General features: G+C 34.7%; 2 protein-coding genes across 2 annotated transcripts; one reads left to right on the top strand and one right to left on the bottom strand.

Annotated features, from left to right (window-relative positions):
* Nucleotides 1–4,290: 4,290 nt before the first annotated feature.
* Nucleotides 4,291–13,497, bottom strand: LOC121428158 (cytochrome b-c1 complex subunit 7-like). The gene is made up of 4 exons (XM_041624757.1): nucleotides 13,417–13,497; nucleotides 7,006–7,074; nucleotides 6,347–6,513; nucleotides 4,291–5,082 (listed from the first exon to the last, which is right to left on the bottom strand). The coding sequence occupies exons 1-4, from the start codon at nucleotides 13,427–13,429 to the stop codon at nucleotides 5,005–5,007; spliced, it is 327 nt and encodes a 108-aa protein (XP_041480691.1). The 5' UTR covers nucleotides 13,430–13,497; the 3' UTR covers nucleotides 4,291–5,004.
* LOC121428150 (HCLS1-binding protein 3-like) lies at nucleotides 13,487–25,237 on the top strand. Its single transcript, XM_041624745.1, has 5 exons — nucleotides 13,487–13,604; nucleotides 18,745–18,907; nucleotides 19,723–19,930; nucleotides 21,752–21,866; nucleotides 23,207–25,237. Exons 1-5 carry the CDS (start codon nucleotides 13,579–13,581, stop codon nucleotides 23,355–23,357), a joined length of 663 nt encoding a protein of 220 aa, XP_041480679.1. The 5' UTR covers nucleotides 13,487–13,578; the 3' UTR covers nucleotides 23,358–25,237.
* The last annotated feature ends 1,294 nt before the right edge of the window (nucleotides 25,238–26,531 follow it).

Raw genomic sequence — 26,531 nt, 5'->3', positions numbered from 1 at the left:
TAATTCTATTAAAATGATCATCAAATCCTTATTTCCAGGTTACTGGCCATGCAGATTATAAGTCACATTTTTTCTCCCCAATTTTTCCTTATTTTCACTTTTTTTATACCGGCTCCCAAGCGCCACTCCGCAAGGCTCGGTGCGCCACAATTGGCGCGCGCGCCACCATTTGAGAATCCCTGGTGTATACGGACCCTATGCATCGACATCATCTTGCAGCCATTTTTTTAGAGGTTGAAGCCATTGCCTTGCATGCTTTGGGTCTTCAAAATAGATCTTATGCATATGACATCACAATCTCATACTGCCCTTTCTCAGAGGATATAGGAACTAGCACAAACTATTTTGAAGACCCAAAGCATGCAAGGCAATGGCTTCAACCCCCCCAAAAATGGCTGCAAGATGATGTCGATGCATAGGGTCTACACCAGCCATTCTCAATTACTTTTTTTGGAGCGCCACATTTCTTGTTGAGAATCTGTAATGCTCCACTATCCATTACGTAAACCAGCAATGTATCAGCGTAGTGGGTCCAGGGCCCCCTGGTGGGTGTCGAGGGGGCAGAGCCCCCAGAAGTTTTGGAATATGAAGCCTTTTAAATTGCCCAGAGGGGCTCTAATTAATATCAACAGAAGAATGCAAATGTCAACAAACTACACAATATTAATATTAAAAGAAAAATGACCAGTGACTTTTTCACATCATATACCAATGATACCACTAGTTCAGACTGTTCAGCACCAGATATATTGGCTAAAGCAAGTGGCGTAATGAGTAAAAAAATGAGGGGGCTAGATATGGCAGCTGAAGCAAAAATATTGAACTTTTCAATACAAAATTCTGTATTTTGACATAATATTTATGAAAATAATACAATGTTCAACTCTTTCCCTTTCCTTTTTTTTTTCTTGGCCGTGAAACACTTGGGGGTCCCCAATCCCCAGCCCAATGGGTGATTTCAAGTTCGGTGTTGGCCTTGGTGTTGGTGTTAGTGTTGAAATTTCGGTTGCTTCCCCTAGCTCCAAAACTTATTTAGAGCTTGTAAAACCGATCCAGATCACATTATTGACATCTCAACCATGTCAACAACTAGTGAGTGACTTTTCGGGACCATCCTCATTTTATGTTTGGTGTTATAATCGTGTAAAAATTGACCCAACACCAACACCAAAAGGTCAACACTGAACTTGAAATCACCCAGTCTGTACGCCAGTGGCTGAAGTTACGTTCTCCTATTTTGCAAGGGCTGAAAATTAGGCGTTGCACCGCACTAACGCCCCAAATTGCCCCTCTACAACTCACGTGCGGTATCATTCATTCAGTTCGTGTTAAGCAAGAGTGCATGCAGGCAATACATCTGAGCATACATGTATTTCACTTTTACAACATTGGATTTTAATCGGCCCCGGAAACAAAGTTTCTGCTTGCTATGTCCCAAATTCATATTCTTTTATGATCAGGATGTTCTTTGAATATCATATTATTTGATGTTTAACTCTTAACCAAAACGTATACTCAGGAAATGCAAATTTTCTCACCGTTGAAGTAGAAATCCTAAAAACGGGGTTTTCAAATCACTTGTGTGGCACATAAACTTTGTACATAGAATAAATAAAAAGGAGAACACCATTGATCCTCCATAATAAGGGGTTATCGCGGTGCTTACTTGGACAAAATTTGAAGAAATCAATTAACAATTGAGTGTCAAAAAAAGTTTTTGTTTTCTCTTTGCATTAAAATGATCACCAAATCCTTATTACTGGTAGAAACATTTTTTCTCCCCAATTTTTCCTTATTTTTTTATACCGGCTCCCAAGCGCCACTCCGCAAGGCTCGGTGCGCCACAAGTGGCGCGCGCGCCACCATTTGAGAATCCCTGGTCTACACCATTATTTGTCCATTGTCCTCAGTTTGTGCTAGTTCCTATATCCTCTGAGAAAGGGCAGTATGAGATTGTGATGTCATATGCATAAGATCTGTTTTGAAGACTTTAAAGGGGGTACTCGAGGCTGAAAATAATATCTAAATGAAAAGAGATTAAAATCTAAAGAGCAAAGCACTGAAAATTTTATCAAAATCTAATAGAAATAGTGTAGTTATTGAATATTAAAGATAAGCAAAAAATTATGAAAAGAGTTTGCATACCATCATATATGCAATAGATTAGCTAATGATGACATGTCTCCACTTTCTTTTTGTTAATCAATTACATGAAATCATGATTATTTCATACCATCATATATGAGTGTAATACGTGTCTCCCTTGTATCAAACTAAGTTTCAGTAATAATTGCGCATTAAATCAGTAGTCATCCCTATTTTTACATTATTGGAGAATAAAAATCAAATAAACATAATTTCATATGACAAGATACAAAATAATAAGTTGGAAGATGACATCATCTTGCATACTCACAAGAACATGTCATTTCTTTTTTCTCATCTAATTTTTATGAAATTTTCAGTGTTTTTTTAAAACTAATTTTACTCTCAAATGAGGTACATAGTGAAGATAATCAGTGATGGCTTTTATAGAGAAAGGAGAAAGTGACAGATTATGTGAAACAAAAGACAGGAAAGGAAGAGGATAAAGAGGTGAAGAGAGAGAACGAAAAATATAGAGATGGATGGTAGATGCCATTTGGATCCCAAAGTCTCGCTTTAAACCGCCAGTGGGCAAGACGAAAAAGATGGGGATGATTTTAGTCAGTGAAACAGCAAACTGTACCATAGAGAAAAATAGACAATGCTGAGAGAAAACTGATAAGCTTACATTTCCACATAAAGTTCATTTGTATTAAATCGGAGGAGATAATAAAAATTGCTCCTTTGTATCAAAAGAAGTTGGTTCAAAGGTCCAGTCTACCATAAAAGAATGTTGAGGTTGGCAAATTAGAGAAATGTTCAATGAGCATGACATTCATTTCCTCTTCACAATGAAGTTATTTCAAATTTTTCAAAAGTGGAACAAAACAGTGCTTAGGGCACCCGTGATGCACTTATTTTTGTTTGTGGTAGAACTTTTTGTTAATAAAATGTAAAATCATAATTTCAATTTTGTAAATCAATGGAGATACTCCTAATGAAATGTTTGACATTTCTTATAAGATAAAATAGGTATTATATAGTGTACATCATAGGCTCCCTCAATTGCAAAGATTTTAGATCTGATTTTGATGAAATTTTTAGTGCTATTCTTGTATGATCTATGTATGATCTATATGATCTATATAATAAAATTATCACGGTAATTTACCATGAGTAAGATATTTAAATTTAACATGTGACATTGAAACATAACACCATAAAAAAACATCTTGCTTCATCTAATTTTGATCAATGATTTCATTCAATTTTATATTCCCTTATTTACTCACATAAACGCATTAGTTCTTGAAATCAGATCCTTTCTTCTATTCACATTCTGTCAAGCACTGTCTCTTTCAACTTATTTCTTCTCAGTTATATTCCTATATTCATCTAACCATCTTAACCTTGTCCACTCTTTCTCTTGTCAAAAAGGCTACTATCACACTATAGCTGAAGTTAGTCAGTGATGGGTGAATCCTGACAGGGCAGTGATACTGGGAATGTTTTTAAGTTAATATGACAGTTATTCTGCAGTATTATAGTACAGGGTTTCTAGCATTATTATATAACTTTTCCTTTTAATTGATCTCCTATGGTGCCACTGTCAAGCTGCATATCAAAATATAAGTTCCCATGAAACTATCAATAGTATGTCACCATTATTTGCAATATTTTTTCAAGCCTGTATCATATCCCTCATTGACCCACATGAAATGACTGATATTTAGAGAAAAAACCCAACAACCATGTATCTTCCCACGATATGGTCAATACTATAGTTTACAGCCTATAAAAAGATTTTGTACTTCTAATTCAGTTTCAAAACTGAATTCAATATCAGGTTGTCTGCCAAGTAATTTGAATTTTTTTATTTTTGGTACTATACATGTACAGCCACGTCCCTGATACAACCCTCTCTCAAGTATGGAAATAATAACAAAAACTTAAAAAATTTCAAGATAGCACATGTCTATAGAGCTTTTCAATATGATATTGTACAACCCAAGAAATAATATAAAATTTTCAGAGGGCTTTTGCAAAAAATATCACAAAGAGAGGGTACTATTTCAGATTTATTTCAAGACAGCATCAATCAAAGGAAATTATATTGTGATCTTTAGGGAGGCTTTATATGATATCAGAAGTAATCACGGGTCCACTATGTCAGGCATTCGCATTTCAATAAGAAACCATATGATGTAATGGGAAGAGTAGAAGAAACAACTTTATTTTATCTCACTTCCAAAGTATCTTACATTTTCAAAATACATATTTCATTTTCACACAGACCACAAAGCCAAGACAAGGTAAGGTTGTGGTAAAATACAAGTTAGTAAGTGGTGCAAGAATGAAGATTTTTGAAATGAACAAGGCATGTAGCACTATATAAATACCATCATATTATAATGCCAAATTTGTCCTATTATTACCTTTGAAAGCCTCAAAATTTTGGGGAGAAATTTACATGATATAATTTCAAAGAAGTAATCTTTTTTTTAAATGTGAGTTTGTAATTCTTTAAAAGTTAAGCTAGAATTGTCTTGAGATGATTCAAAATTTTATTGGAAAGTTTCCATGGCAGTAACATATAGACATTTCTACAAGATTCTTCAGAGCTGCAAAATGTCCCTAGTAATTGTCTATACAGGCAGATACTGTAATGTATTAGATCATTATGCCGAAAATGAATCCATGGATTGATGGTTTGAAATCATGCGTCAAAGTTAGGAGTTCTTCTTTCACAACATACATATCAATACATTCAAATATTGCATTATTTTATAAGAAAAACAATGCTGAGATACATTTTAATGCCATATATTACCATCAGCATCATTTACAAAAAGTAATATTCATTCTTTAATATCATTTATTATGATGAAGCTTTGTACAACAGGAGATATTGGTGTGGTGTTAACGTTTGTTCCATTCTGCCATCTCTGAGAATTCCCTTTCGACTTCATCCAGATAGGGTTTGAGATACCTCTCATCCTATTAAACATAAAGGGGGGAGGGGGGAAGAAGCCAATAAATAAATAATTAATTTTTAGAGTGAAGATAATAGATAAAAGGGAACTCTTTGGTTAGAATATCCCGTATAAGTCATGCACAAAAAGTATGAGAAACCCCATAGAATATGACAAAACATTACAGTACAATAATGGCTTATTGTTAAGTTTGTTTGATTTGGATTGTAATATATTCAACTTAAATTTGATCACTATACTAACAGGGTCCTGAGATGAACCAGAATCCAAACTTTATCAACTCTAACAGACTTCTCATTGATTGTCAAAGCTGTTTCAACTTTTGTCAGACTTGGCTTTCCTTTACCCTAAGAGGATTGAGCTATTTGAGATGTATGGAGGATGGGGGGGGGGGGCATGATGACCCCATTTTTTATCTCTGCTGCCGTTCGTGCGATGGAACCGAAAATTGGCACGCCACATAATCTACAAGCAGATGTCATCTCTGTAATCTAATTTAAAGGTTTCCACAAAGAAAAATTGTGAAAGCCAATATTTTCCTTGTGTATTTCTTTGTTTTTTTTCATTCTTTACTTTTCATTGTTTTTTTCAATTGAAATTATTACAGACCATTAATCAACTAAATTAGACCTTTAATTAATTAAGCAAACCAATTAGAACAAAAAATAATCACCCTTTTATGAATTTCATCTCCCGTAAACTTTGTACACAAAGTATAAAAATGAGCCATTTTCAGCATGACATTGTCTCCTAAAAAGTCACATGGCATCGCGATGCTATACCCGTATGTTGCGAATTTCGTTTCAAAAGTTGGGCGAGATTTGAAAAAAAGTCACAAAATTTAGCGCGCTTTCTTTATGCATTCTGGAAATATCGTGCAAAGTGGTGGGGGGGGGGGGGCATCATGGTACCCCCAGTCCTTTAAGTGTTAAGGAAAACAATATGGAGCATTCTCCTTTTTTTTTTAATTGATCCATGAATGCAGGCATAAAGAGATATTCAGCTTCCTATGGCTTTACATGAATGTACACAAACAATTGAAAATACAATGTATCATTACAAAAGAAAACTACTTACACAAACAAAATAATAAACTCTCAGCAATCACTTACATTTATTTATAATTGAATAACAGAACATCTTAAAACCACTGAATTGATTATTTCATATAAAATATTCACAAATCAATTATTTCACTTAAAATAATTTGTAACATAGTTCTGGAAATGGAGGCTTGCAAAGTCTAAGAAATCTTGGAGCACACCCACCTCTTCAAACTTTGTCCACTGTTCTTTGGGAAGGATGGAGTGCTTGAGGGAAAGATCAAGAGCACGCTTTATCCTGAAGACTCTAGCATTATACTCCTCCTCAGGTAGCCTTCTGATTGCCTCTTCAACCATGGGATTACTCCTCAGTGTGTCATCTCTCCTTAGTCCTGTACAGATAACATAAACATTGTTATCTTTCATTCACCTTATTGCAGGAGATGCTGATAATTGCCCAACCCATAAACAATTCATCAATCAATTTCTTTTATTTGTTTAAGTAACAGATAAAAAGATAGAAAATGAAGAGCAGAAGAAAAACTTGAAAAAATGTAGCTTTGTTTTGAAAGTATACAATTCATTTAGCTTTACATAATATTGGGAGTATCAGAAAAAGGGAACCCAGCTTTTAAACAATTACCAGCAACCAACCATAATGCCAACTCCCTGATCAATATACAGACATTTGCTGACATGAAAGCTAACACAACATTTTCAACCACATAAGCCCATCAGTTCCTTTTAATGATAAACATCGCTTATAAAAAACAATCACTATAATCAGTAAAATTTATGAATGTACATATGATCATCCCTCCTCCACACATCTCTTCAATTTATTCATAAACTATCAAGTATTGTACTACAGTAAATGTACTTACCAAGCTGATTAAATCCACACAGACCGTAATACCATTTACGGAAGCTGTTGAAGAGAGGCGAGCTATTCCCTGAAAAGAAAAAAGAAGATATGGCAAGTGTTAATCGTATAATTTAGGGATGATGGCATTTGTTTACCTACATGTACATGTAAGACAGTAAGGGGCCTATAACATTATCCAGCTTTATAATCTCTTTCGGTCTGATGTATCTTATTAGTCTAGCACTGAATAACAGCAGTCAGGCCAGGGTAGTCTACTGTGAATGGACTGATGACAAATTGTACAATAAAGGAGGAGGAAATAGGAGGTAGGAAAAGGAGAAGGGAGGGAGCAGAGGCCAGGAGGGGGGGGGGGGGATGAGAGGATCGAGCGGCCAGAGAGACCAAATATAAAGTATATTAAAAATACGCTAGTGTGTGTGTATATATACACACACATATCATGTATATGGGCAAGTCCAAGACTTCACGCATGTTACGTATGGGACATTTCAGAGGGTTTAATGACCTGAAAAATAGTGTTTTATGACTTTGATTCGATTGAATACCCTCATAATGGGAGACAACTAGGAGAAGAATAATAATGCAAACAATGGTGACATATGACTTTGACCTTTTAGGGAGAAAAGATGTGCCGGTATGTATGGGATGCAGAAAAAAGACAATTTTTTTTAGAGCATTTTTTTCAAGTTGAGAATTCTCTGAAAGTATTTCATTTGACAACTTTTAACTAAGTGTGATAGAACTCCCAACACTCTAGTATATCTGAAGCAAGTTTCATGTCACAAGCCAAAACCCTCTAATTACAAACTCTAATTAAACAAATTATGACATGTTACGTATGGGACAGTTACGTATGTGGGGCATTTTGTCTACATAGAGAACGTACACAATTTTCCCCATAATTTCAAAAATTGGAATAATTCAATCCCGGGGTGGGGGGGGGCACTCAGTATATAATGCATAGTGGGTATGTGCCGCGGAGGGGACCCCCATTTTCACACCCAAATTTCTGTTTCAAGGCATAGTATTTTTGTGTTATTGAGAAAAAAAAACAAAGAAAGCCGCTCCAAGGCATAGCATTTTGTTCTTAACGAGAAAAAAGAAGAAAGAAATCCGCTCCAAGGCTTCGCATATTTTTCGTTACGCCGTTCCAGTCGCATTGATCTGCTGCAAGTTTGGTGAAAAGCGGCCGCCGAGCGCTGTCCAACCATCGTCTCTGCGAGAGCGCGCCCGGCGGAGGCCTCGCTAGCTGCATCATGCACGCTTGCCCGTTCCATAGGGGTGCATACGCACGTAATCACACCCTGACGATCCTACCAGGGACCCCCGTTTTCACAAAATTGTAGTTCCGAAGCCCGTTCCGAGGACCCTCCTTTTTACAATAAGCCCGCTCCAAGGCCCCCGTTTTTTGTCTCTCCCGCGGCACACCCCTACCACTTTTCTGGTCGAGTGCCCCCCCCCCGGGAATTCAATATACAGTTTATGGAAATAACAAAAGAATTTCTTTCTTTTAAAATGTTTTATTGAGACATATTTGATATGACTGAAATGGAAATTAGCCATTTCAACAATTTTTTTTCTTGTTTTTCATGGTTTCATGTATTTCTATTGTTTTTTTCGTATTTTTCCATTTTCACGACTTTCGCTTCGATTGTTTTCATTAATCAGTATTCATAACAAATCAGTCTTTGAAAACTGAAGAAAGGTAAATAATCACTTTTTAGAGCACTCTTGAAATTTGTTATTCTCCATTCACTTTATACACAAATCTCCCCATTGACATTGTGTGTAAATGTCCCATATACACGCAACATGTTGTCCTATACATGTACGTAACAATTTTTAATTAACTTTTAATTAAAAAGTAAACTATATTTTAAAAACTTTTTGTGGTATAACATTTTCATACTTAATAAATTAGAACTTTCCAGAGATGCAACAATACAAGTATTGTATTATGAGAAATGACTTAAAAAAACATCCTCAAAATGTTATGTATGGGACATTCTATCCTTGGACAAGACCTGATTTGCATAATTAGATGACATCAATTTTTTCCACAAAAGTAATTAGATGTTTGGGGGTCCATGTCCCACCTATGACTAAATCTCACATGTTTTGTTTTTCTATGAGTTTTTATAATTGTCCCATAAGTAACGCCCATTATACCAATTATGCAAATTTGGAGCCCCAAATTAGCTTAAATATGCATATTATGAAATTTTTCTTTATGAATTTTAAAATACATTTGGGCTTTCTTACCCCACCAAAGATAACTTCTTAAATTAAAGATGAAATTTTGCCTTCTACATGTAGAGTGACCTTTTCTTGGACTTGCCCATATACATTTTAAGAAATACATATAAATAGGCCTACGACATGCAGAATAAAATGAGATTAGATAAATCCACTCTCTCATGGCAACCATCTGTGCCTGTGGGGAATATGATATGCCAAATGCTGTACAGAGCACACACTATAAAAAAAAATCATTAAATATCATTTTTTGACCAAACTTACTATTTCCATACAGTTGCAATTTATTTGTATGTATTTTTCATTAGTAGCTTGGGAATATTTTTGCATTCACCAAAGCGCTAAAAAACTTGAATTTTGGGCATATTCTTGTGTACGCCCTCTATTGGTAAAAAGTAATATGGCAAGAATATTTTAATTTTTCAGTCTCTATTTTCAATTTAAAAAAAATAATTTAAAGAATCAAATTTACTTAAGAGCCAAGTTATATGATGTAAAAGTGAAATGAAAAAATGACAGTGTCAAAAAAAATCAAGCATTTGTCCCAAGGAAAAAGACAAAATAACCCAAACATTGCCAACCTTATTTTGCCAAACATGGAGATGTAACAGAGAACATGGTTATATCCACTCAGTCATTGAACAAGGTTATAATATAACCTTGTTCTCAGTTATATCTCCATGTGTGGCGAAATAAGGGTGGCAATGTTTGGCTTATTTTCTCTTTTTCTTTGGGGCAAATGCTTGATTTTTTTAAACTGACAGTTTCCATTACACCTATTATTCATACATCTTGGCTCTTATTTAAATTTGATTCTTTAAATCATTTTTTTCTTGATTAAAAATGGAGATCAAAAAATGAAAATTTTCTTGCCTATTACTTTCCACCAATAGAGGGCGTACACAAATACATGTATATGCCCAAAATTCAAGTTTTTGAGCGCTCTGGTGAATGAAAAAAATTATTCCCAAGTTACTAATGAAAAATAAATTGCAACTGTATGGAAATTAGTAATTTTGGTCACAAAAGTGATATTTTAATGATTTTTTAAAGTGTGTGCTCTGTACAACATTGGCATACCATAGTCCTACCTCTAGATTCCCCACAGGCAGGGAGGTAGCAGTGAACAAGTGGTTATATCATAACCTTGTTCATTGATGAGTGGATCCTGAAACTAAAACATATAGGCCCTAGTATTCTTCATGGTCTCCCTCTAACATCTCTGTAATTTTATTCTGTCTGAAAACTACGCAGCTGATGGATATTTAATTCATATAAATGATATATATTCCATTGTTTTAATAAAACAAATTATTGGAAAATTGGCATCTTCAATTAATTAAGATTACTTCTCTCACAGATCACCTTCCTCATTTCATTTTTTTAAACTTATTTTTCTCTCATTATTCTTACATCTATTCTCACATTAAAAAAAAAAATTCTATTTAATTCATTTTGTCATTGTAGTATTATAAAATCTAGAAAAAAAACTTCAGAATGTCCTTCCATGATCCTAAATTACATGTAATAATTATGATTTTGTGGAGAGAAAAATAAAACACAGTTAATATCTGAATAAAATCATGATCGAGTTTAATAATTATTTACAAAACATGCATTCTTTAAAATATTGATATAATACTAAAATATATAACTAGAATAAAGTAATCAAATCTACTGCAGAGTCTGTTCTATTGATCATCATCTTTTTATAGACTAGTTTACAGGTGCACTTTGCACAGTCACAGCTGCACAGCCTGACAATGTGACAGCTCAGAATACGGACAGACTCTCAGACAGTGCATGAAATTGAAACAAAATTACACTTGTCTTCATAAAAGTGCTGCAGCCGAACTGCCGAACCGAACGGAAGTTCGCCGAACTTGGCACTTCCGAACTGGACCGAACGCAAAGGCCTGGTTCGGAAGTTTGGTAAAAAAATTTTTTTTGTTAATATGCAATGCGTAAGTGCGATGACTACATAGATTTAAGTATAAAATTAAAAAAAAATATTGGTTAGTGATTGTGCACAAAGAGAATTCCACTCAATATATTTTTAAAATCCACTATGATAGCTCCCATCTCGTCTTTGATTGAACTGTTATCAGCTTAAGAATATTTTATTAACATAAATATATTTTTTCTTGATAAAATGAGGGGACATTTTGAAGCTAAACTCGGTATAAAAGTGTGGTGTATAAATTACGTATTGCCGTAATCGATCGTGATCGTAATCGGACCTACCGGTAATCATTTTGTATTCAATAAAGAAAAAGGAACCAGACATAAATTCATTCCTTGTAAATGACAAAGTATGACAGTTTTGGTCTCGTGTTTGATTAAATTTTTATCATTTTCAATTTTTTTTAAAAACATGAATATATTTTTTTTCTTATAAAATGAGGGAAAATTTTAAGATTAACTCAAAAAGTGTAGTTGAATTAAGTATAGCTGTAATCGGACGTACATTTAATTGTTTTGTATTTAAAATAAGAAAAAGACAAGACATAAATTAATTCCTTGTGACTGACAAAGTAATGGTAAAGTATATATTCCACCTTCTGAAATTTCCATATTAATATAAAAGATAAATAAATAAGAGATGAAGGAATGAGGGTGAAAAAACAGAAAAGATAAAAATTCAAACCAAATCAACGCATGTTCCCTGATCGATGTTCCGGAAATGGTTGGTAAGGAAAGTTGAAACAGGAAGTCCAAACAACCTGCTCTCGGTTGCTATTATACAGGTAAAATTCGTATTCCGAACTTAAAATGTTTTTCCGTTGTCAATATTTTCTTAAAAGTGGTTTAATCTGGTCAATTACTGAAAATGAAATGATAAATTATCAGTTCCGTCTTAGTTCTGACGATCAACGCCGAGTGATTTCACAACACTAAAATACACAGTACAGTCCCATGTACTCATTTTCGTGTTGGAAATATGTTTGAAGTCACGTAGCGTCGATCTTTCTGGACCAAAATGGACTGATATTTTATCTTTTTAAAGTAATTCATTGACCAGATTTTACCACTTTTCAGAAAATAGGGACTTTCTAAAACACTCATATTCTTTGGAATGTGAATTTTACAGGTATAATAAAAGTTGAGTGGAGGTTGTTTGTCTACTGTTTCGACATACCGATCAACACTATCCAATTTGAGAAGCTGCGTTGGCAATGACATCGTAATCGATCATGATCATAGCTACATGAAATAATCATGAAATAAAAAACATTCTGATCTTTGTAATTCTGTTTCTGTCCTGATTCTCTCGTTATCAATATTTTTTTCTTTTGATTTTTTTTAATTTAATTTTAAAAATGAAAGTAGAAATGACTTATTTTTTGTTTAAAGATTAAAACAAAGAAAGTTCAACAATTTTCATAACTATTCTTTTTAGAAACAAAATTTATTATAAATATATGACAGATCATCCTTGAGATCACTTGTTTGTGGGACGGCGATTTTATTTTTTATATGTTAAATTTAATTTGGCATTTATTGCCGAACCCCGAACCGAACCAAAGTTCGGAAAAAATTTGCCGAACCCTACCGAACCCGAACATGCCGCCTGACTTGCAGCACTACTTCATAAAATCTGTGGTAATTCTTGCAGCTGTAGACAGCACACCTATCTCTGCCACCCATAACTTCTGAAACAAATAATATGACGAGCCGTTTACGGTTTAGATCTAGGACTAGTGTGCAGAACTTTTGAAAGCAAAAAGTTGGCTGCTGCGGGCGTCAATCGTATTTTGATACACTATGGAAATCGTACACGTCTTTATTGCTGGCTGCTTTACGTTCGCATGGTGGCATCCAGACAGTAGCAGCACTATTGCTCCCTTTTCGATCCCATGATCTTTTGCCTATTTGCGATAAGGTCGATGCCAGCGAGGCGAAGCCGAAGCTCCCGCGTTACATTCTCCCACGAATCAATACATGGAAATACACTGGTGGGTCTGAAGAATACCGGGTACCGGTATCTACAAATTACATCACCACTAATTTTTAAGAGCTTTAAGCCATTAACTCAATTAATAGAAATCATTGAAAATGTATGAAAAAAACCCAAAATCTCTTTAACAATAAAAAATATCTTTTTTTAATAAAGAAGCTGCATAATAGGAAAAATAGGGCAATAATTACTCACTTGCAACAGACATTTTCAGCTTTCGAGATCCAATGGCGCGCAATGATTTATGGGAAATAATCGAGAGTCTATTTCCGGAATGTCGGCTGCTCCGCTCTCTCAATTTAAGTGTAAATAAAGTAAACATAAGATTATCATTCGTGACCTCTGAATAACAGGAAAATGAATAAAGCGATCGTTACACCGAGGTTCGTTGATTTTTTATTTCTTTAATTGTAGATCAGCTATGAGCAATTTACGGGAGTAGTTTGAACAGAATTTTTCATGTATAGATCTACGCCCACCTGAAAATGTAGATAGTCCCATACGTTGAATATTTTGTACGGTACTAATACTTAATCAGCGCTCCTGATGCCTCATAATTAGTGTGCCACTCATTCAATGAATAAGGTTATGGACTACCTCAACTCTCAAGCGATGTTCGTGCAGGCTCCACTCCACTTCACTACCGCTACCCTACGCTCCACCTACCCCAACATCGAGCTTGTGAACTCGTTCGAATACTCCGAGAGGCAAAGCAAAGGTGGAAAAAAAAGATATATGAATATAGATGGCAGTGTATACAGCCACACGCGTGTGTCTTTACCATCCAGCCACACGCGTGTGGTTATATCCAGAACACCTATCTGTGGATACCGCCACACGCCGCCAGTAATAACAGTAAAACACGTACCGCGGTATGTAGGTCTGACCGTCTATATCACGATCAAAATAACCTCATTTCTTCATTAAATTCTTACATTCTAAACTCCTTTGATTTCTTTAAATCGTTTCAATTTCATTCTCACCGTCTTCTTTCCTTGCTTTTCTTGTCTTGTTACAAAAGGCCGCCTGTTAAATAGCAAATTTCCACACTTTTTCTACTTGTGTTGATTCTACTGAATCTAGGCTATGTGCGCGTACGTACGAAACCCAAACTGTGTATGTCTACTACTGCGCTAACGCTGTATGGGTCTGCCACCGCGAAGGAAGCCAGAATCGACACAAGTAGAAAAAGAGAATTTGCTGTTTAAACAGACGACCGTTTGTAACAAGACAAGAAAAGCAAGGAGAGAAGACGGTGAGAATGAAATTGAAACGATCTAAGGATATCAAAGGGGTTTAGAATGTAAGAATTTAATGAAGAAATGAGGTTATTTTGATCGTGATATAGACGGTCAGACATACGGTACGTGTTTTACTGTTATTACTGGCGGCGTGTGGCGGTATCCACAGATATGTGTTCTGGATATAACCACACGCGTGTGGCTGGATGGTAAAGACACACGCGTGTGGCTGTATACACTGCCAATATAGATCTAGGGCCTGTATCAGTAGAGGCGCACGGCCAATATGGGAGACTCTCTCCAATAGGGGAGACAATCTCCCACATTGGAGACTTGCTTTGCAAAAGGACAAAAGAAACGACACCAACAAAAGCATGATTTTTTCCCCCCAAAATTTTGTCTCACTGAGGTCATAAGCCCATTTGTTTTGTGTGTGATTGACAACAAAAATCCTTATCAAAACAAAAGTAGACGGTGAAAAGGGGTAATTTGTCATGAGGAATCTGCTTATCACATTTTTATTTGCCGCCAAGGTAATCCTTTTGCCGCAAATGTAAACAAAGGAAATTAGTCTCCAAAACTGGAGACTGTCTCTGAAATTGGATACCCAAATTCTTTACAAAAGTCTCTGATATTGGAGATAATTTCCCACATTGGAGACAGTCTCCAATATTGGCCGTGCGCCTCTACTGTATATGTATTTATTGTAAAAATCATAGAAAAAAAATATAACGAGAAAGAAAAATAGCTTAATTTCTTACTCTATAGACCAATTTCACAACGTGAGAGGGCAGCAGACTGGTCGCCATGCTGCGGTGGGCGAATCAACTTTTATAGTACACAAGTCAATAGGGTATTTGGTACATTCGTTCGAATTTTTTTTATTTTGGACCAATTGAGCAGATTTCTTGTAAGATTCACAATGAGCATTAATCGGAGAAGTTCAGGTCGCAGCTGTGCTGTGTTCAATTGCCACAACAATTGGAGAAAGCTTCAGGATTTGAAGCAAAGTGAATGTGAAATTCACTCGCCTTGGACTCATGAAGCCTGTTTGTGTGTGAAGCCGTACTCCCTGCATAGGTTTCCAGGCCGTGATGAACGAATGCGTCGCCAGTGGAGTGGGGGGGGGGGGGGGGTGGATGGCCCACAGGTAGATTTTCTTAGATGAAAAAAGCATTATGTTGTTGGATCTGGACCCCATTTCATAAAGAGCTGTTATAATAACTCTTGCTGGAATGACAACTTTCACCAAAAAAAAGCCATTCAAGGCCCTGTTTCATAAAGAGTTGCTATGATAGCAACTCCTGCTGGAATGGTAACTACCATGGCAAAAGTGAGATTCTGCTTCCTGATTGGCTTTTATAATAAAAGTTGCCATTCCAGCAGGAGTTGCTATCATAACAACTTTTTATGAAACAGGGCCCTGGCCCTCTCTTCCCCTTCCTCCTTTCTCTCTGTTTTATTCTCTTGCCTTGCCCCTCCTTTTGGATACTTAATAGGCCTGCATAAAATGTGGTGGTGGTGTTTTTTTTGTGGGGGGGAGGGAGGGGGATTTATTTGATCATGCTTAGATGGAAATATCAGTCCCTCTCTCTCTCTCCCTCTCTATCTCACACTATCCCTCTCTCTCTCTCCCTCTCACTATCCCCTTCTCTGTATTACACTATCCCTCTCTCACACACTCTCTCGCTAGCCCCCCCCCTCTCTCACTACCCCCCTTTCTCACTATTCCCCTCTCCCCTCTCACTATCCCCCTCCTCTCACACATACTCTCTCCCCCCTCTCATCCTCTCTCTCTCACTCTATGTCTCGTTCACTCTCCCGCTACTCTAACACAATTTACTAGCAACAAGAAGTGAGCTCCCTGATGAAAACCAACAGCGATTCTTGGTCATCATCAACTCACTTTTACTGACAAAACTAAGGGGAAAAAGTAGCCAAAGTGCAAAAATTCATCATACCTTCATCGGTCAGATATGGCCATTGTCTTACATCGTCTACCCAGGTGTCCATGCTTTATTTTATTGATTTATGATGAAGTTAATGACACAATATCAGAGTTTATCTGTAATCTTTCATTGAATTTGTACACAGAGCCAATCGCGGTCAGCGCACTTGCCCACCGCAGCAATGGCGTCGCCGATAGAGGGCCAAATACATAAACCGGCCGTGAAATTGGTCTATAGTATACCCTTATTTCACTCTGTATCCATCCTCTGGTCATCCTCAACATTGGTGATTTTGGACCAGTATGAGGAGTATCCAATTCCTCAGTCACAGTACTAATGAGTAATGGCCGATTACAAAACATCGCATGCGAGGGTCGCAGGTCAAACAGCATGAATAATTATACTATATTGGATGGCTCAGAAAATAACAGAAATATTCTAAGAGTTTGGAAAAATAATCCATGAATCAGTGGAATATTTTCCCAAACTCTTGGAATATTTCTGGTATTTCATTAAGGTCCCAACTTTTGTTTTTAAAAGCAAAGGAATAAGAATTGAAGAGGCGATTTGTGCAAATTTAAAACTACCCTAACTTTCTTGTTACTAGGGCTATTGAAAGGAATGAGGTATTAAATGGAAGGTCTTGATGAGCTCTAAATGATGCCATGAAGCAAACACCTCATTTCCCAAATTTATTATTTTTTTTGCAACGTACCTAAGCAATGTCACCCACAGTCACCCTGCGATTATAGGCAGCACACTCAATGCCTCATTCAGAATGCACCTAGAGGGCGCTTTTGCAACATACCTACCAACTGTGTCATAACATTACATATCCAAGGATCAAGATCAAGGCATCATGTGTGTGTGTATTTGAGTTTTGTCAGACGTGTATCAATCAGATATGATTATTTACGTCTGGGACCAACCTTTAACGTCACCATCCGAAAGACGTGACCAGGGCTCGAACCTCTGCATCAATTTGTAACTTACAAAGCTTGGATTACAGGCGCACGCCACAACGCCCAGTTTATCCTAACTTGGCTCTTTTAGTCTTAATAAAAGTAAATTGATTTTTTTTTCTAAATCAAAAGTAAATATTGAAATTGACAATTTTCTCCAAATTTTACATTCCACCATTAGAGGGCATACACAAAATATGCCCAAAATTCAAGTTTTTGACTCATTTGAGTGCTCTTGGTTGATGAATATAAAAAATTAAAAATGATCTCAAGACGTTTGACTTTGACCCATTCAGGTTATGATCCAACTAACCTAGTTAAGACTAAGGTGTAAATTAAAGTGGAGACAGAATATGGAACTGAATACAGAAGCTTAAGCCTGCATTCAGAAGCATCTATAAGTGTATGATACTAACTTACAGACGTAAAATTTTGGTCGGGGGGGGGGCTATACTTGGTAACATTTTGTGCTTACTTATATGTCTAAGTTTTAGACATTCCTAGGACCAATAATGAGGTCAATATTACAGTATTGACCTCTTAGTCAATAGCCCCGACAATAAGTAGACATACAGGGTAATGACCTAAAAAAAGACAATGTATATTTTCACTATTAATTTGTGATGTGGTGCTTATGGATATTTACAAATGCTTGTGAATGCAGGTTTAAGCTTCTGTATCTAAATTCATTGAATTTTTATTTTACTGGATAAATCATTCCATTTTTAAAAGGAGATTTTAAAAAACATTTTTACTTTAATAACCACAATACTTATTTCTTTTTTAATACTTTAGGCTTTACCTTTAGTTGTTTATGTAATTTTTTAGGTGTTGTATTATATGCCTTTTGTATAATTTCTATTTGCTTTTTGTCGATGGCAGCACCTAAAAGGCTCTTCTGCCTTTTTAAGCCGACTCTTCATTCAATACTTATTTCAATTTTGTGTGTCTTTATATACACGTTTGTAAATGTATGTTTAATGCGTGAATCAAATAAATACATATGAATGAATCTTCAAATACCTGTCCATTCTACAGACAAGTGCACCATAATCGAGTGAGTGAAATATGCCAAAATGAGAAAAAAAAGACATCTGAATATGTGACAAAGAAAATATTAGTAATATAAGTGATAATAGTATTCCGCTGCATTATATATTCATCAGAACAATAATCTCTAAAATAATTACAGATATAAGCCTACTGTTAGCCTAGTTATCGGATTCTAGATTGATTCCTTGCAATATTTTCACTTTCTCCACTCTCTGGGGAGCATTCAAGCAAATGTTTCCAAAATATCCAGTGTAGCTGCTGTACTCATTCAAATAATTTAAAGTCATCGATAAAACTTTCATCTTGATGTGTCTTTAGAACTCTGAAGAATGCAGAGACAGGAATTGACATCACTGTGCCAGAATATCGCACTATCACCAAACTTCTTTCAACTCAAGAAGAATATCATGTCATCATCATCACCAGCTTGCCTTACTTTAAATCGCCAGACCACAAGCCAGAGGATGTGGTCCAGTTTATGGTCAGTTTATTTCATTATTATCGTGTCTTCATTTTTCTCTTAAAACATGAAAATGAATAAGATCTCGTAATTTTGAATAACACTATTAGTTTTCAACATACACACCTACATACATCCTCCCATTGGGTTATAATGCCCTTTGTATACTGCCTTGTTCCAGTTTACCTCTCTATGAACTTTCTTTAGGATATTGGGATATAATTTTTTTTATTAGTTTTTTTTTTCATTGATAAAAGTTTAATCCATTACTATGACATTTATTCAATTCAATTCAAGACTTTAATCCAGACACAGCTGCATATGCAGAGGTCCATATCAACAAATAACATACATGTAATATACATCAAGACAAACATACAAAGATAATACTGAATGAACAAAGAACAAATAAAGTATAAACAGTCGAAAAGGAGAAAAACAAATCACACTAATATCTAGGAACATACAATGAATACCTAAGACAAGTGGATAAGCAGTAAGTGAATAATACAAAGGAAGTATTTACATATAAAGATGGCAAATTAGTAACTTTTGTCTCGAAAGAGACAAAGATACATACTAATATTAGTTACTTATGACTCTGCTAACAAATTGTCATACCAATGCTTCCACATTTCCGAGGTGTACCTCGTACAGCTGTGTAAGGGGTTAACCAATATATTTACATATGTAACAGAATCATAATTCATTTGGGGAGGGGGGGGGGTAAGAGCTGACAGTGAGAGAAGATAATGCCTCTCTTCATAGATGGATTCACCACCATACCAATTTAAGGTGATTCATGCTCACGATTATATTCATTATAATACGTGCAGGTGCCCAAATGGTACAATGATTTTGAATCGTTACACAAGGCCATGAGTGATCGTTACCCAGCCACCATCTTCCCTGATTTGCCAAAGAAAGTGCTCATGGTCCGAGACAGCACTCCGCAGGGAAGGCGGGTTGCCTTTGAAAAACTGATGCAGTTCATCGCTTCAAGTCCCAAAGTTTGCTGCTCTCCTATTCTACTGGATTTCTTAGGTAAGCAAAAAACGAGGGCATCTCTTCATTCTAAAAAATGGGGAGGCACAAGATTACTTTGGTCTAACAGAGAAGGGGAAATATCTCCTCTGTGTCATTAGGATGAGATATGTGCCTGAATAGGGAAGGGGGCATATGATTGTTATTGTTATTAGCATTTAAGCACATTTGAAGCAGGGGCCACGGAATGGTTTCCAAAGTGGGGGAGGGGAGCTGATCATGCAAAAAATCACAATCATATGGTCAATTTTATGTTTTTGAACACAGTTTTTGAAAAGAGTGGAGGGGGGAGGCTGATGCCCCCAGCCCCCGCTTCTGCGGCCCCTGTTAAAGTACAGAAATGTGAACCAATGCATTGCAAATGTTCATATCATTGTTTTTATTAATTTAAAGAGGACAAAGTAAAGCAGATAAAGTGTTTAAATCCTGTCAGAAGCTTTGATAAAGCATTGATCAGTAATGTAAAATTTACTTGTGTATTATCGAACAACATTCCAACTTTTCCAGTTTAGTAGATGTCATTTTTTTTTGTCAGCGGATGATTCATCATGAATATTTGAGTTTTTATTTTTAAAAAATATCTAGCACCCTCTCATTGTTTTTAAAAGGGGCCTTTAAGGCATGTACTAAAACTTCAGTGATTGGATATCAAAAAGCTGCAGACAAGTTTTGTATCCTGACATTTTAAACCTATTCCATGACTGAAAAGAAGTTTTGTAAAGAAAAATGCATACATTTCATTTTGATTAGGCACCCAATAATAAGTGAATGAATATTTATTCATGTATGAATTATGTATCATATATTCATGTCAAATGAAAGAAGAGGAAATTAAAATTGACATAATTGCAAGAACATTCTTTTTTCCATTCTTTCAAAATATAAGCAGAAGCCTCTCCATGTAACATTCTATATACATAAGATAAGTATTTCAATAAAATGTCTGTTTTGTTGCATGAAATCACACTGTACGCTTATCAATAAACATGTAAAAATCAACAAACCCAGCATAAAAGCAAAAATAAAATTCAAAGGTTTTTTATGATGATTGAATGAAGACCCTAAAAAAATGTGGCGTCATATTTTCATATCTTGTAATCCATTTTACATCTTCATTTGATGAAATATTCATTGTTTGGAATGGTTGATGATGCCTTGCCTTTTCATTCATTTTTTAATTTTATGATGCACTTGACCTTTGATGAAAAGTGCAGTTGCTGTACATCTGCCATATATAGGTTATATTATCAACTAAACACTCCTTAACATTGAAAGGGGGTTTGTGTGAAACAAAAAAAATCATGACCTGTTAGTCTTTGATAAGAGGGGAGCACCTGTATGACCTCTTTACATACAAGTGTTATAGCTATGTTCACATGGTACCTAAATAGTTGTATTTCATTCATGAATGGCAATCAAGTTATGGGCTCAGGAGGCATGAGTACTTAAAGTTTACATCAACAAATGAATAGAGAAAAAAATCAAATGAGGATAGTGCTTAAACTTCACCAAACTCTTCATCTAAATTTAACTTCAAGCCATGAGAGAGTTTTTATTCAACCCTAACATTGAAATTCATTGTTAATTTACAGTTGTATAAAGATCGCCCTCTGCTGTTAAAAGTTTCCACATTTCTTTCATGATCAATCATGATTTGAAGCTTAGAGTATGAGCTGTAAAATATTCATATTCAAACTAAGAGATTGGTGTGCAGTTTAATTTCTCAATGGGACATTAAATTTGATTTGTCATGTGAACTGGTCTTTAGACAAACCCTCTTAACTTCCTTCCTGTCTGTTTATAATCACACATCCTTTGCAGGTGTACCACAATCTAAAATAGATGCTGTCGAGGGACAGGGAAAAGAATCAGACACTGGAAGACATGGAGATGGTGCACCCAAGGATGATAAGGGTGATCTTAAATCTCCCACAAAGCAAGTGTTTTCAGAGATTTTTGTCACCCTGGTTATTTCTGTGTTAAAAGTTTCAAGGCTGGATAATTACTGATGGAACAAACTTATTCTTTAGTTTCTTTATTAGGTTTACTTTTTGATTAGTTGATATTATATGATCTAGCATGTATTTCCAAGTATATATGACCAAAAAATTTCATTATCAGAATTTCTTCTGAGTTTGCATGCTTGAGAAAGATATATTGTCTTGGATAATTGTTGTATTTAATTTGAATTCCTGTCAGGGTTTACGCTGATAGGCAGGTCTAATTTGATCCTAGAATATCTTTGGAATTGGCTATAATTTGAACATAGCATACTATGTGAAAGCATAGCATACTAAGTGAAAGAAATCCACACATCATTGAAACCAATCACTGTTTCTCATTAGGCATTATTTGGAAATATTGTAAAAAAAGGTACAGAGGAAGTTGTGATGTAATATACGAAGATAGCATTAGGTCATGATATATCTGTTTGAAAGTAAAAACAATCTGGAAGTATTTGTAAAATAAGGTATTAAAAGCTTCTTCATTATACAGCAGGTTACACAAATGATTAACCAACATTGAAATTAAATAAAAACATAGTTTTCTTAAAAAAGAAACATCTACAAATAAAATATTTTGTTCCACACAGACAGGAAATTATTATTATTCTTGGATCATCAAAATACAGTTCATATGATGATGCATTGGTAGAGCTAGGATTACCAACTATATTGTTCTGAAGAGAAGAACTTTACTCAAGATTTTGCTATTTGTTTTGAAAAAAAAATTGATGTCAGTCTTGGTTACCTCAAAGAAATGATAATTTTCTTTGAAATGCAAACAATTCAAATACAAGACAAAGGGATTTAGAAACAATGCCCTCTCTAATCTTGTAGTGTGCTTGACATCAATCATAATTGAATTGAAAATCATAATTGAAATAACTTGAAAATTCTTAAATGTTTGATTTATATACATGCTTAGCGATTGTGAATTCTTTTTAATAACCATAGACTTATTGTGATTTTAAAAGTTTTATTGTGAATAATTGTATGCATTCTTCTGTTAATCATTCATCTTTATCAAAAATTTACTGTGCGAATGTATGTGAATAATTTTAATTGTCTCTGCATTGTACTTACCAAGTATTTTTAAATCATACCCTATAAAGCATGTGTAATTTATTTTTTACTGCAATAAATATCTATTAAATAAACCATTAAATGATAAACCAAACCATTAAATGAAAATGAAACATGTTCTCAAATTCAGAAGGCTGCAGGTTCATCACACATTGAGTGCCCATATCTTTTTGTAAACCTGCTTCAACAGGTCAGTTAAAAGTCAGAGCTCAAGCCTTTTTGGAGAGGAAGATTCTGATGATGAACTTTTTAAGACTGACAAAGGTGATGTAGATGAGACAGATGGTGACCTCTTCTCTCCTAGTCCTCACCATGCCCAACCGAGCAACAGTGGTGAGTAAAACTGGTTACCAGTCAAACATTTCCTTTCATCTGAGAGAGTGATGTAGTATGTGTAGAGCTGTTAGCATGGTGTGAATGATTATGCTGACTGGGAAAACTGATTAATACCACTGCAGCTGCAGGTATATTATGTCCTTGAGCAGTTAACATTTGTGTACACAAATTTATTTTATGTTGGGTCTCTATTTATTCATCATTATACAACACTTGAAACATCTGCTCACCTAGATCTGCAAAATAAATAATTTGATGGATTTTTTCATTTATTGTTGAATGATTTAGGTTATTTATTCATTAATGAATTGCTAGCCATACAGCTATTGGTAACTGCACTTCTCCATCAATTATGATTGTTCATTGTGTGAAATATTTTGCAAGCAGATTACACCAATCTGATATGGACATTTATATCAAAGGTAATTGACCATTAACTCCCTGTTACCTTTAAAATCTACCTCCAATATAAATGCAGGTGAAATGATATAAAAAACCTTCACAATTTCTTTAATTCTCAACTTAGAATATGAGCAGATGATAATTTAGGTTTTGTGTAAACAGATATTGGAAAGGACAGGCATTGAAGAAATTGTACAAAGATTGTCATTGACTTTACCAAACTGTCAGTCAACCTTAGGATGGTTAAGGTTGACTAACAGATCAATTTGTTAATTTGTTAAAAATTGCTGATGTTATAATCCGGGTGATTATTTAAAATAATAGTAATTGTGCTACTTATGAAATGTATTTGTACATGTAGATGATGATGAAGACATGAATGCTAGACTGTAATTGTGATGATCATTGTGGCAATGAAAATAAAAAGTTATGCTGGTGGTTATAGTAATGATCATGAAGACGTAGAATTGATGATTGAGATGATGATGATAATGATGGTATAAAATACTGGAGATTATTATGATAATGGGACAATAGAAATGATAGTATTGCTCGTTGTGCTGCACGGCCTCTATATTTTGACTTTGTGTTATGATTATGAGAATAAATAATATGATACCAAGTATCAAAGCGCAGTTAAGTATATGCACATAGTAACTGCGCTATATAAATGGACATATTATTATGAGAATGTATACCCATATATCAAATCATCAAATGAAGTATATTCATTCTGACTGAGAGCGCAAGTAACTCTCTTTCAGTATCAGCAATCAGAAACTTGTTTGTTAACATTTTACGATTGGTTCAATAATTATTCAATATTAATTCAATGACATTGAAATGAGATGTATTACAGTTACGGCAAACGGTGTCAGGAGTGGGATTAAAACCTACCCTACAAACTGAACGCAAATACAAATTCAAAGAAAGAAATTGAAGAAACAGCCTCGAGGGCTTGTTAGGATTAAGAAATATAATTTAAAAAAACGTACCACTTGCTGAATGTCATCAAAATGCTCAACGATGCATCTAAGAAAGGGCGCCATCTTTGTGCTCACAAACTTTCCACATTATGACACAATCTACATAAAATTGAGGTGAGTATAAATTGATAGTTCTTTATTCAAGCTTAGCAGTTCTTTAACCATTGTTGTATGAACTTTGACACAAGTCCCACTGCTAATCATTATTTTAGATATATTTATGACAGGCCTTGGTTTAGACCAGTACACTGTTAGGCGGGTAAGACTGTCCCAAAGTTGAAATGTTGTTCGGATAATTGATTAGTATAGAAAATGAGTAGATTTGAAAGTCAGCGTAAGTTACAATATTTTGATTCTACTGTTGGATTAAGACTCATTGTATAGTATGAGACAGAATACCTCCTGCATTTTTTCTCAAAATACTAATATTTCTTTCAAAATTATTTAATGAGAAAAGATATTCAATTTCAGCACTACTGTGAAATGTTACTAAAGGACATGTCTACAAAAAAAATGACTCGAATAAAAAGAGAAAAATTCAACAAGCATAACACTGAAAAATTCATCAAAATTGGATGTAAAATAAGAAAGTTATGACACTTTAAAGTTTTGCTTAATTTAAAAAAACAGTTATATGCACATCCTGGTCGGTATGCAAAGTTGGTCCTTATTTTCAATTCTGCAAAAAATGAAATAATTTATAATTTGAACAATAAAAAACAAAAGAAATAGAGAGTGAGGGACATCATCGATTATCTCATTTGCATGTGACTAAATTGTGCACTTAACTATTTTGTGAAAAATAAGCGAAACTTTAAAATGTCATAACTTTCTTATTTTACATCCGATTTTGAAGAAATTTTCAGCATTATGCTTGTCTGATTTTTCTCTATTGATTCGAATCAACATTTTCATGAGGTGGACTTGACCTTTAATATCTGCCCATTGCTATAATACCACATCATTCCTTGCTATCCATCAAGTATGGAAACCATTGTTTGCAAATTTCATTTTAGAAGTTTAGACATAATTTTCATTTGCCCTTCTACATCACCTTATTATTGGTGGATTTTCAGATCAGCTAGAAATATGTATTGTGTTTCAAGACAGGATTTTATTTCAATTGGCTGAGTGTTCAATTATGCACACTTTGTTTAACTTCTTTTTATTTTATCTCTTTTAGGGCTTTTTGTATACTGCTGGCTCCTTATTTTCATTAAAGGCAAGTTTCACAAAAGTCACTTGTTTCTTATATATTTGTTACATAGTTCGTCACCAGACAACCTCACACTTTCAACATAGAAGTTAGGGGAATGGTTCATTATCCTAAGATAAATATTGGTGGTATGAATATCACATTTTTGAAAATATTGCTAAACTTTGTCTTGGTATCTTGGTATAATCATTATAAAGAAATGTATATCATTTACAGACCAATGCGAATGATTGGCAAAGAGTCCATAAGTTGGCAGTACCATTTGTGTAATAATGATTATTTTTAAATAGGTGAAGTAAAGTTTGATAAATGCATACCTGTCCCAAAGAATATTCAAAGTGATTATAGAGTTCATTCAACGGGCCTCTGAGGGCAAAGATAAGAATACTTTAAACTCCTTGACAATTGCTTACATTCAACAATTGAAAGTGAAATCTTTAAATTAATTTAAGCCATGTGATCTAAAGAGTAACTATATAATGTACCTGTTGTAATGATTATATTACCACTGTATTCTTTTTCTTTGGATTATGTATTTTCAATTTCCAAATTGTAGTAAATATTTATTCATGTTG

This window comes from Lytechinus variegatus, chromosome 1, assembly GCF_018143015.1.
Source record: "Lytechinus variegatus isolate NC3 chromosome 1, Lvar_3.0, whole genome shotgun sequence".
Taxonomy (NCBI): domain Eukaryota; kingdom Metazoa; phylum Echinodermata; class Echinoidea; order Temnopleuroida; family Toxopneustidae; genus Lytechinus; species Lytechinus variegatus.
Note: the sequence above shows the minus strand (reverse complement) of the source record. Positions and strands in the feature narration are given on the sequence as shown.

Coding starts and splice junctions, on each gene's coding strand:
- LOC121428150 (XM_041624745.1), top strand. CDS start 13,579: ATGAATAAAGCGATCGTTACACCGAG. Junction 19,931..21,751: donor TATTCTACTGGATTTCTTAG/GTAAGCAAAAAA, acceptor CATCCTTTGCAG/GTGTACCACAATCTAAAATA. Junction 21,867..23,206: donor GATCTTAAATCTCCCACAAA/GCAAGTGTTTTC, acceptor CTGCTTCAACAG/GTCAGTTAAAAGTCAGAGCT.
- LOC121428158 (XM_041624757.1), bottom strand. Junction 6,514..7,005: donor GTGTGGATTTAATCAGCTTG/GTAAGTACATTT, acceptor TTATCTGTACAG/GACTAAGGAGAGATGACACA. Junction 5,083..6,346: donor AGTGGACAAAGTTTGAAGAG/GTGGGTGTGCTC, acceptor TATGTTTAATAG/GATGAGAGGTATCTCAAACC.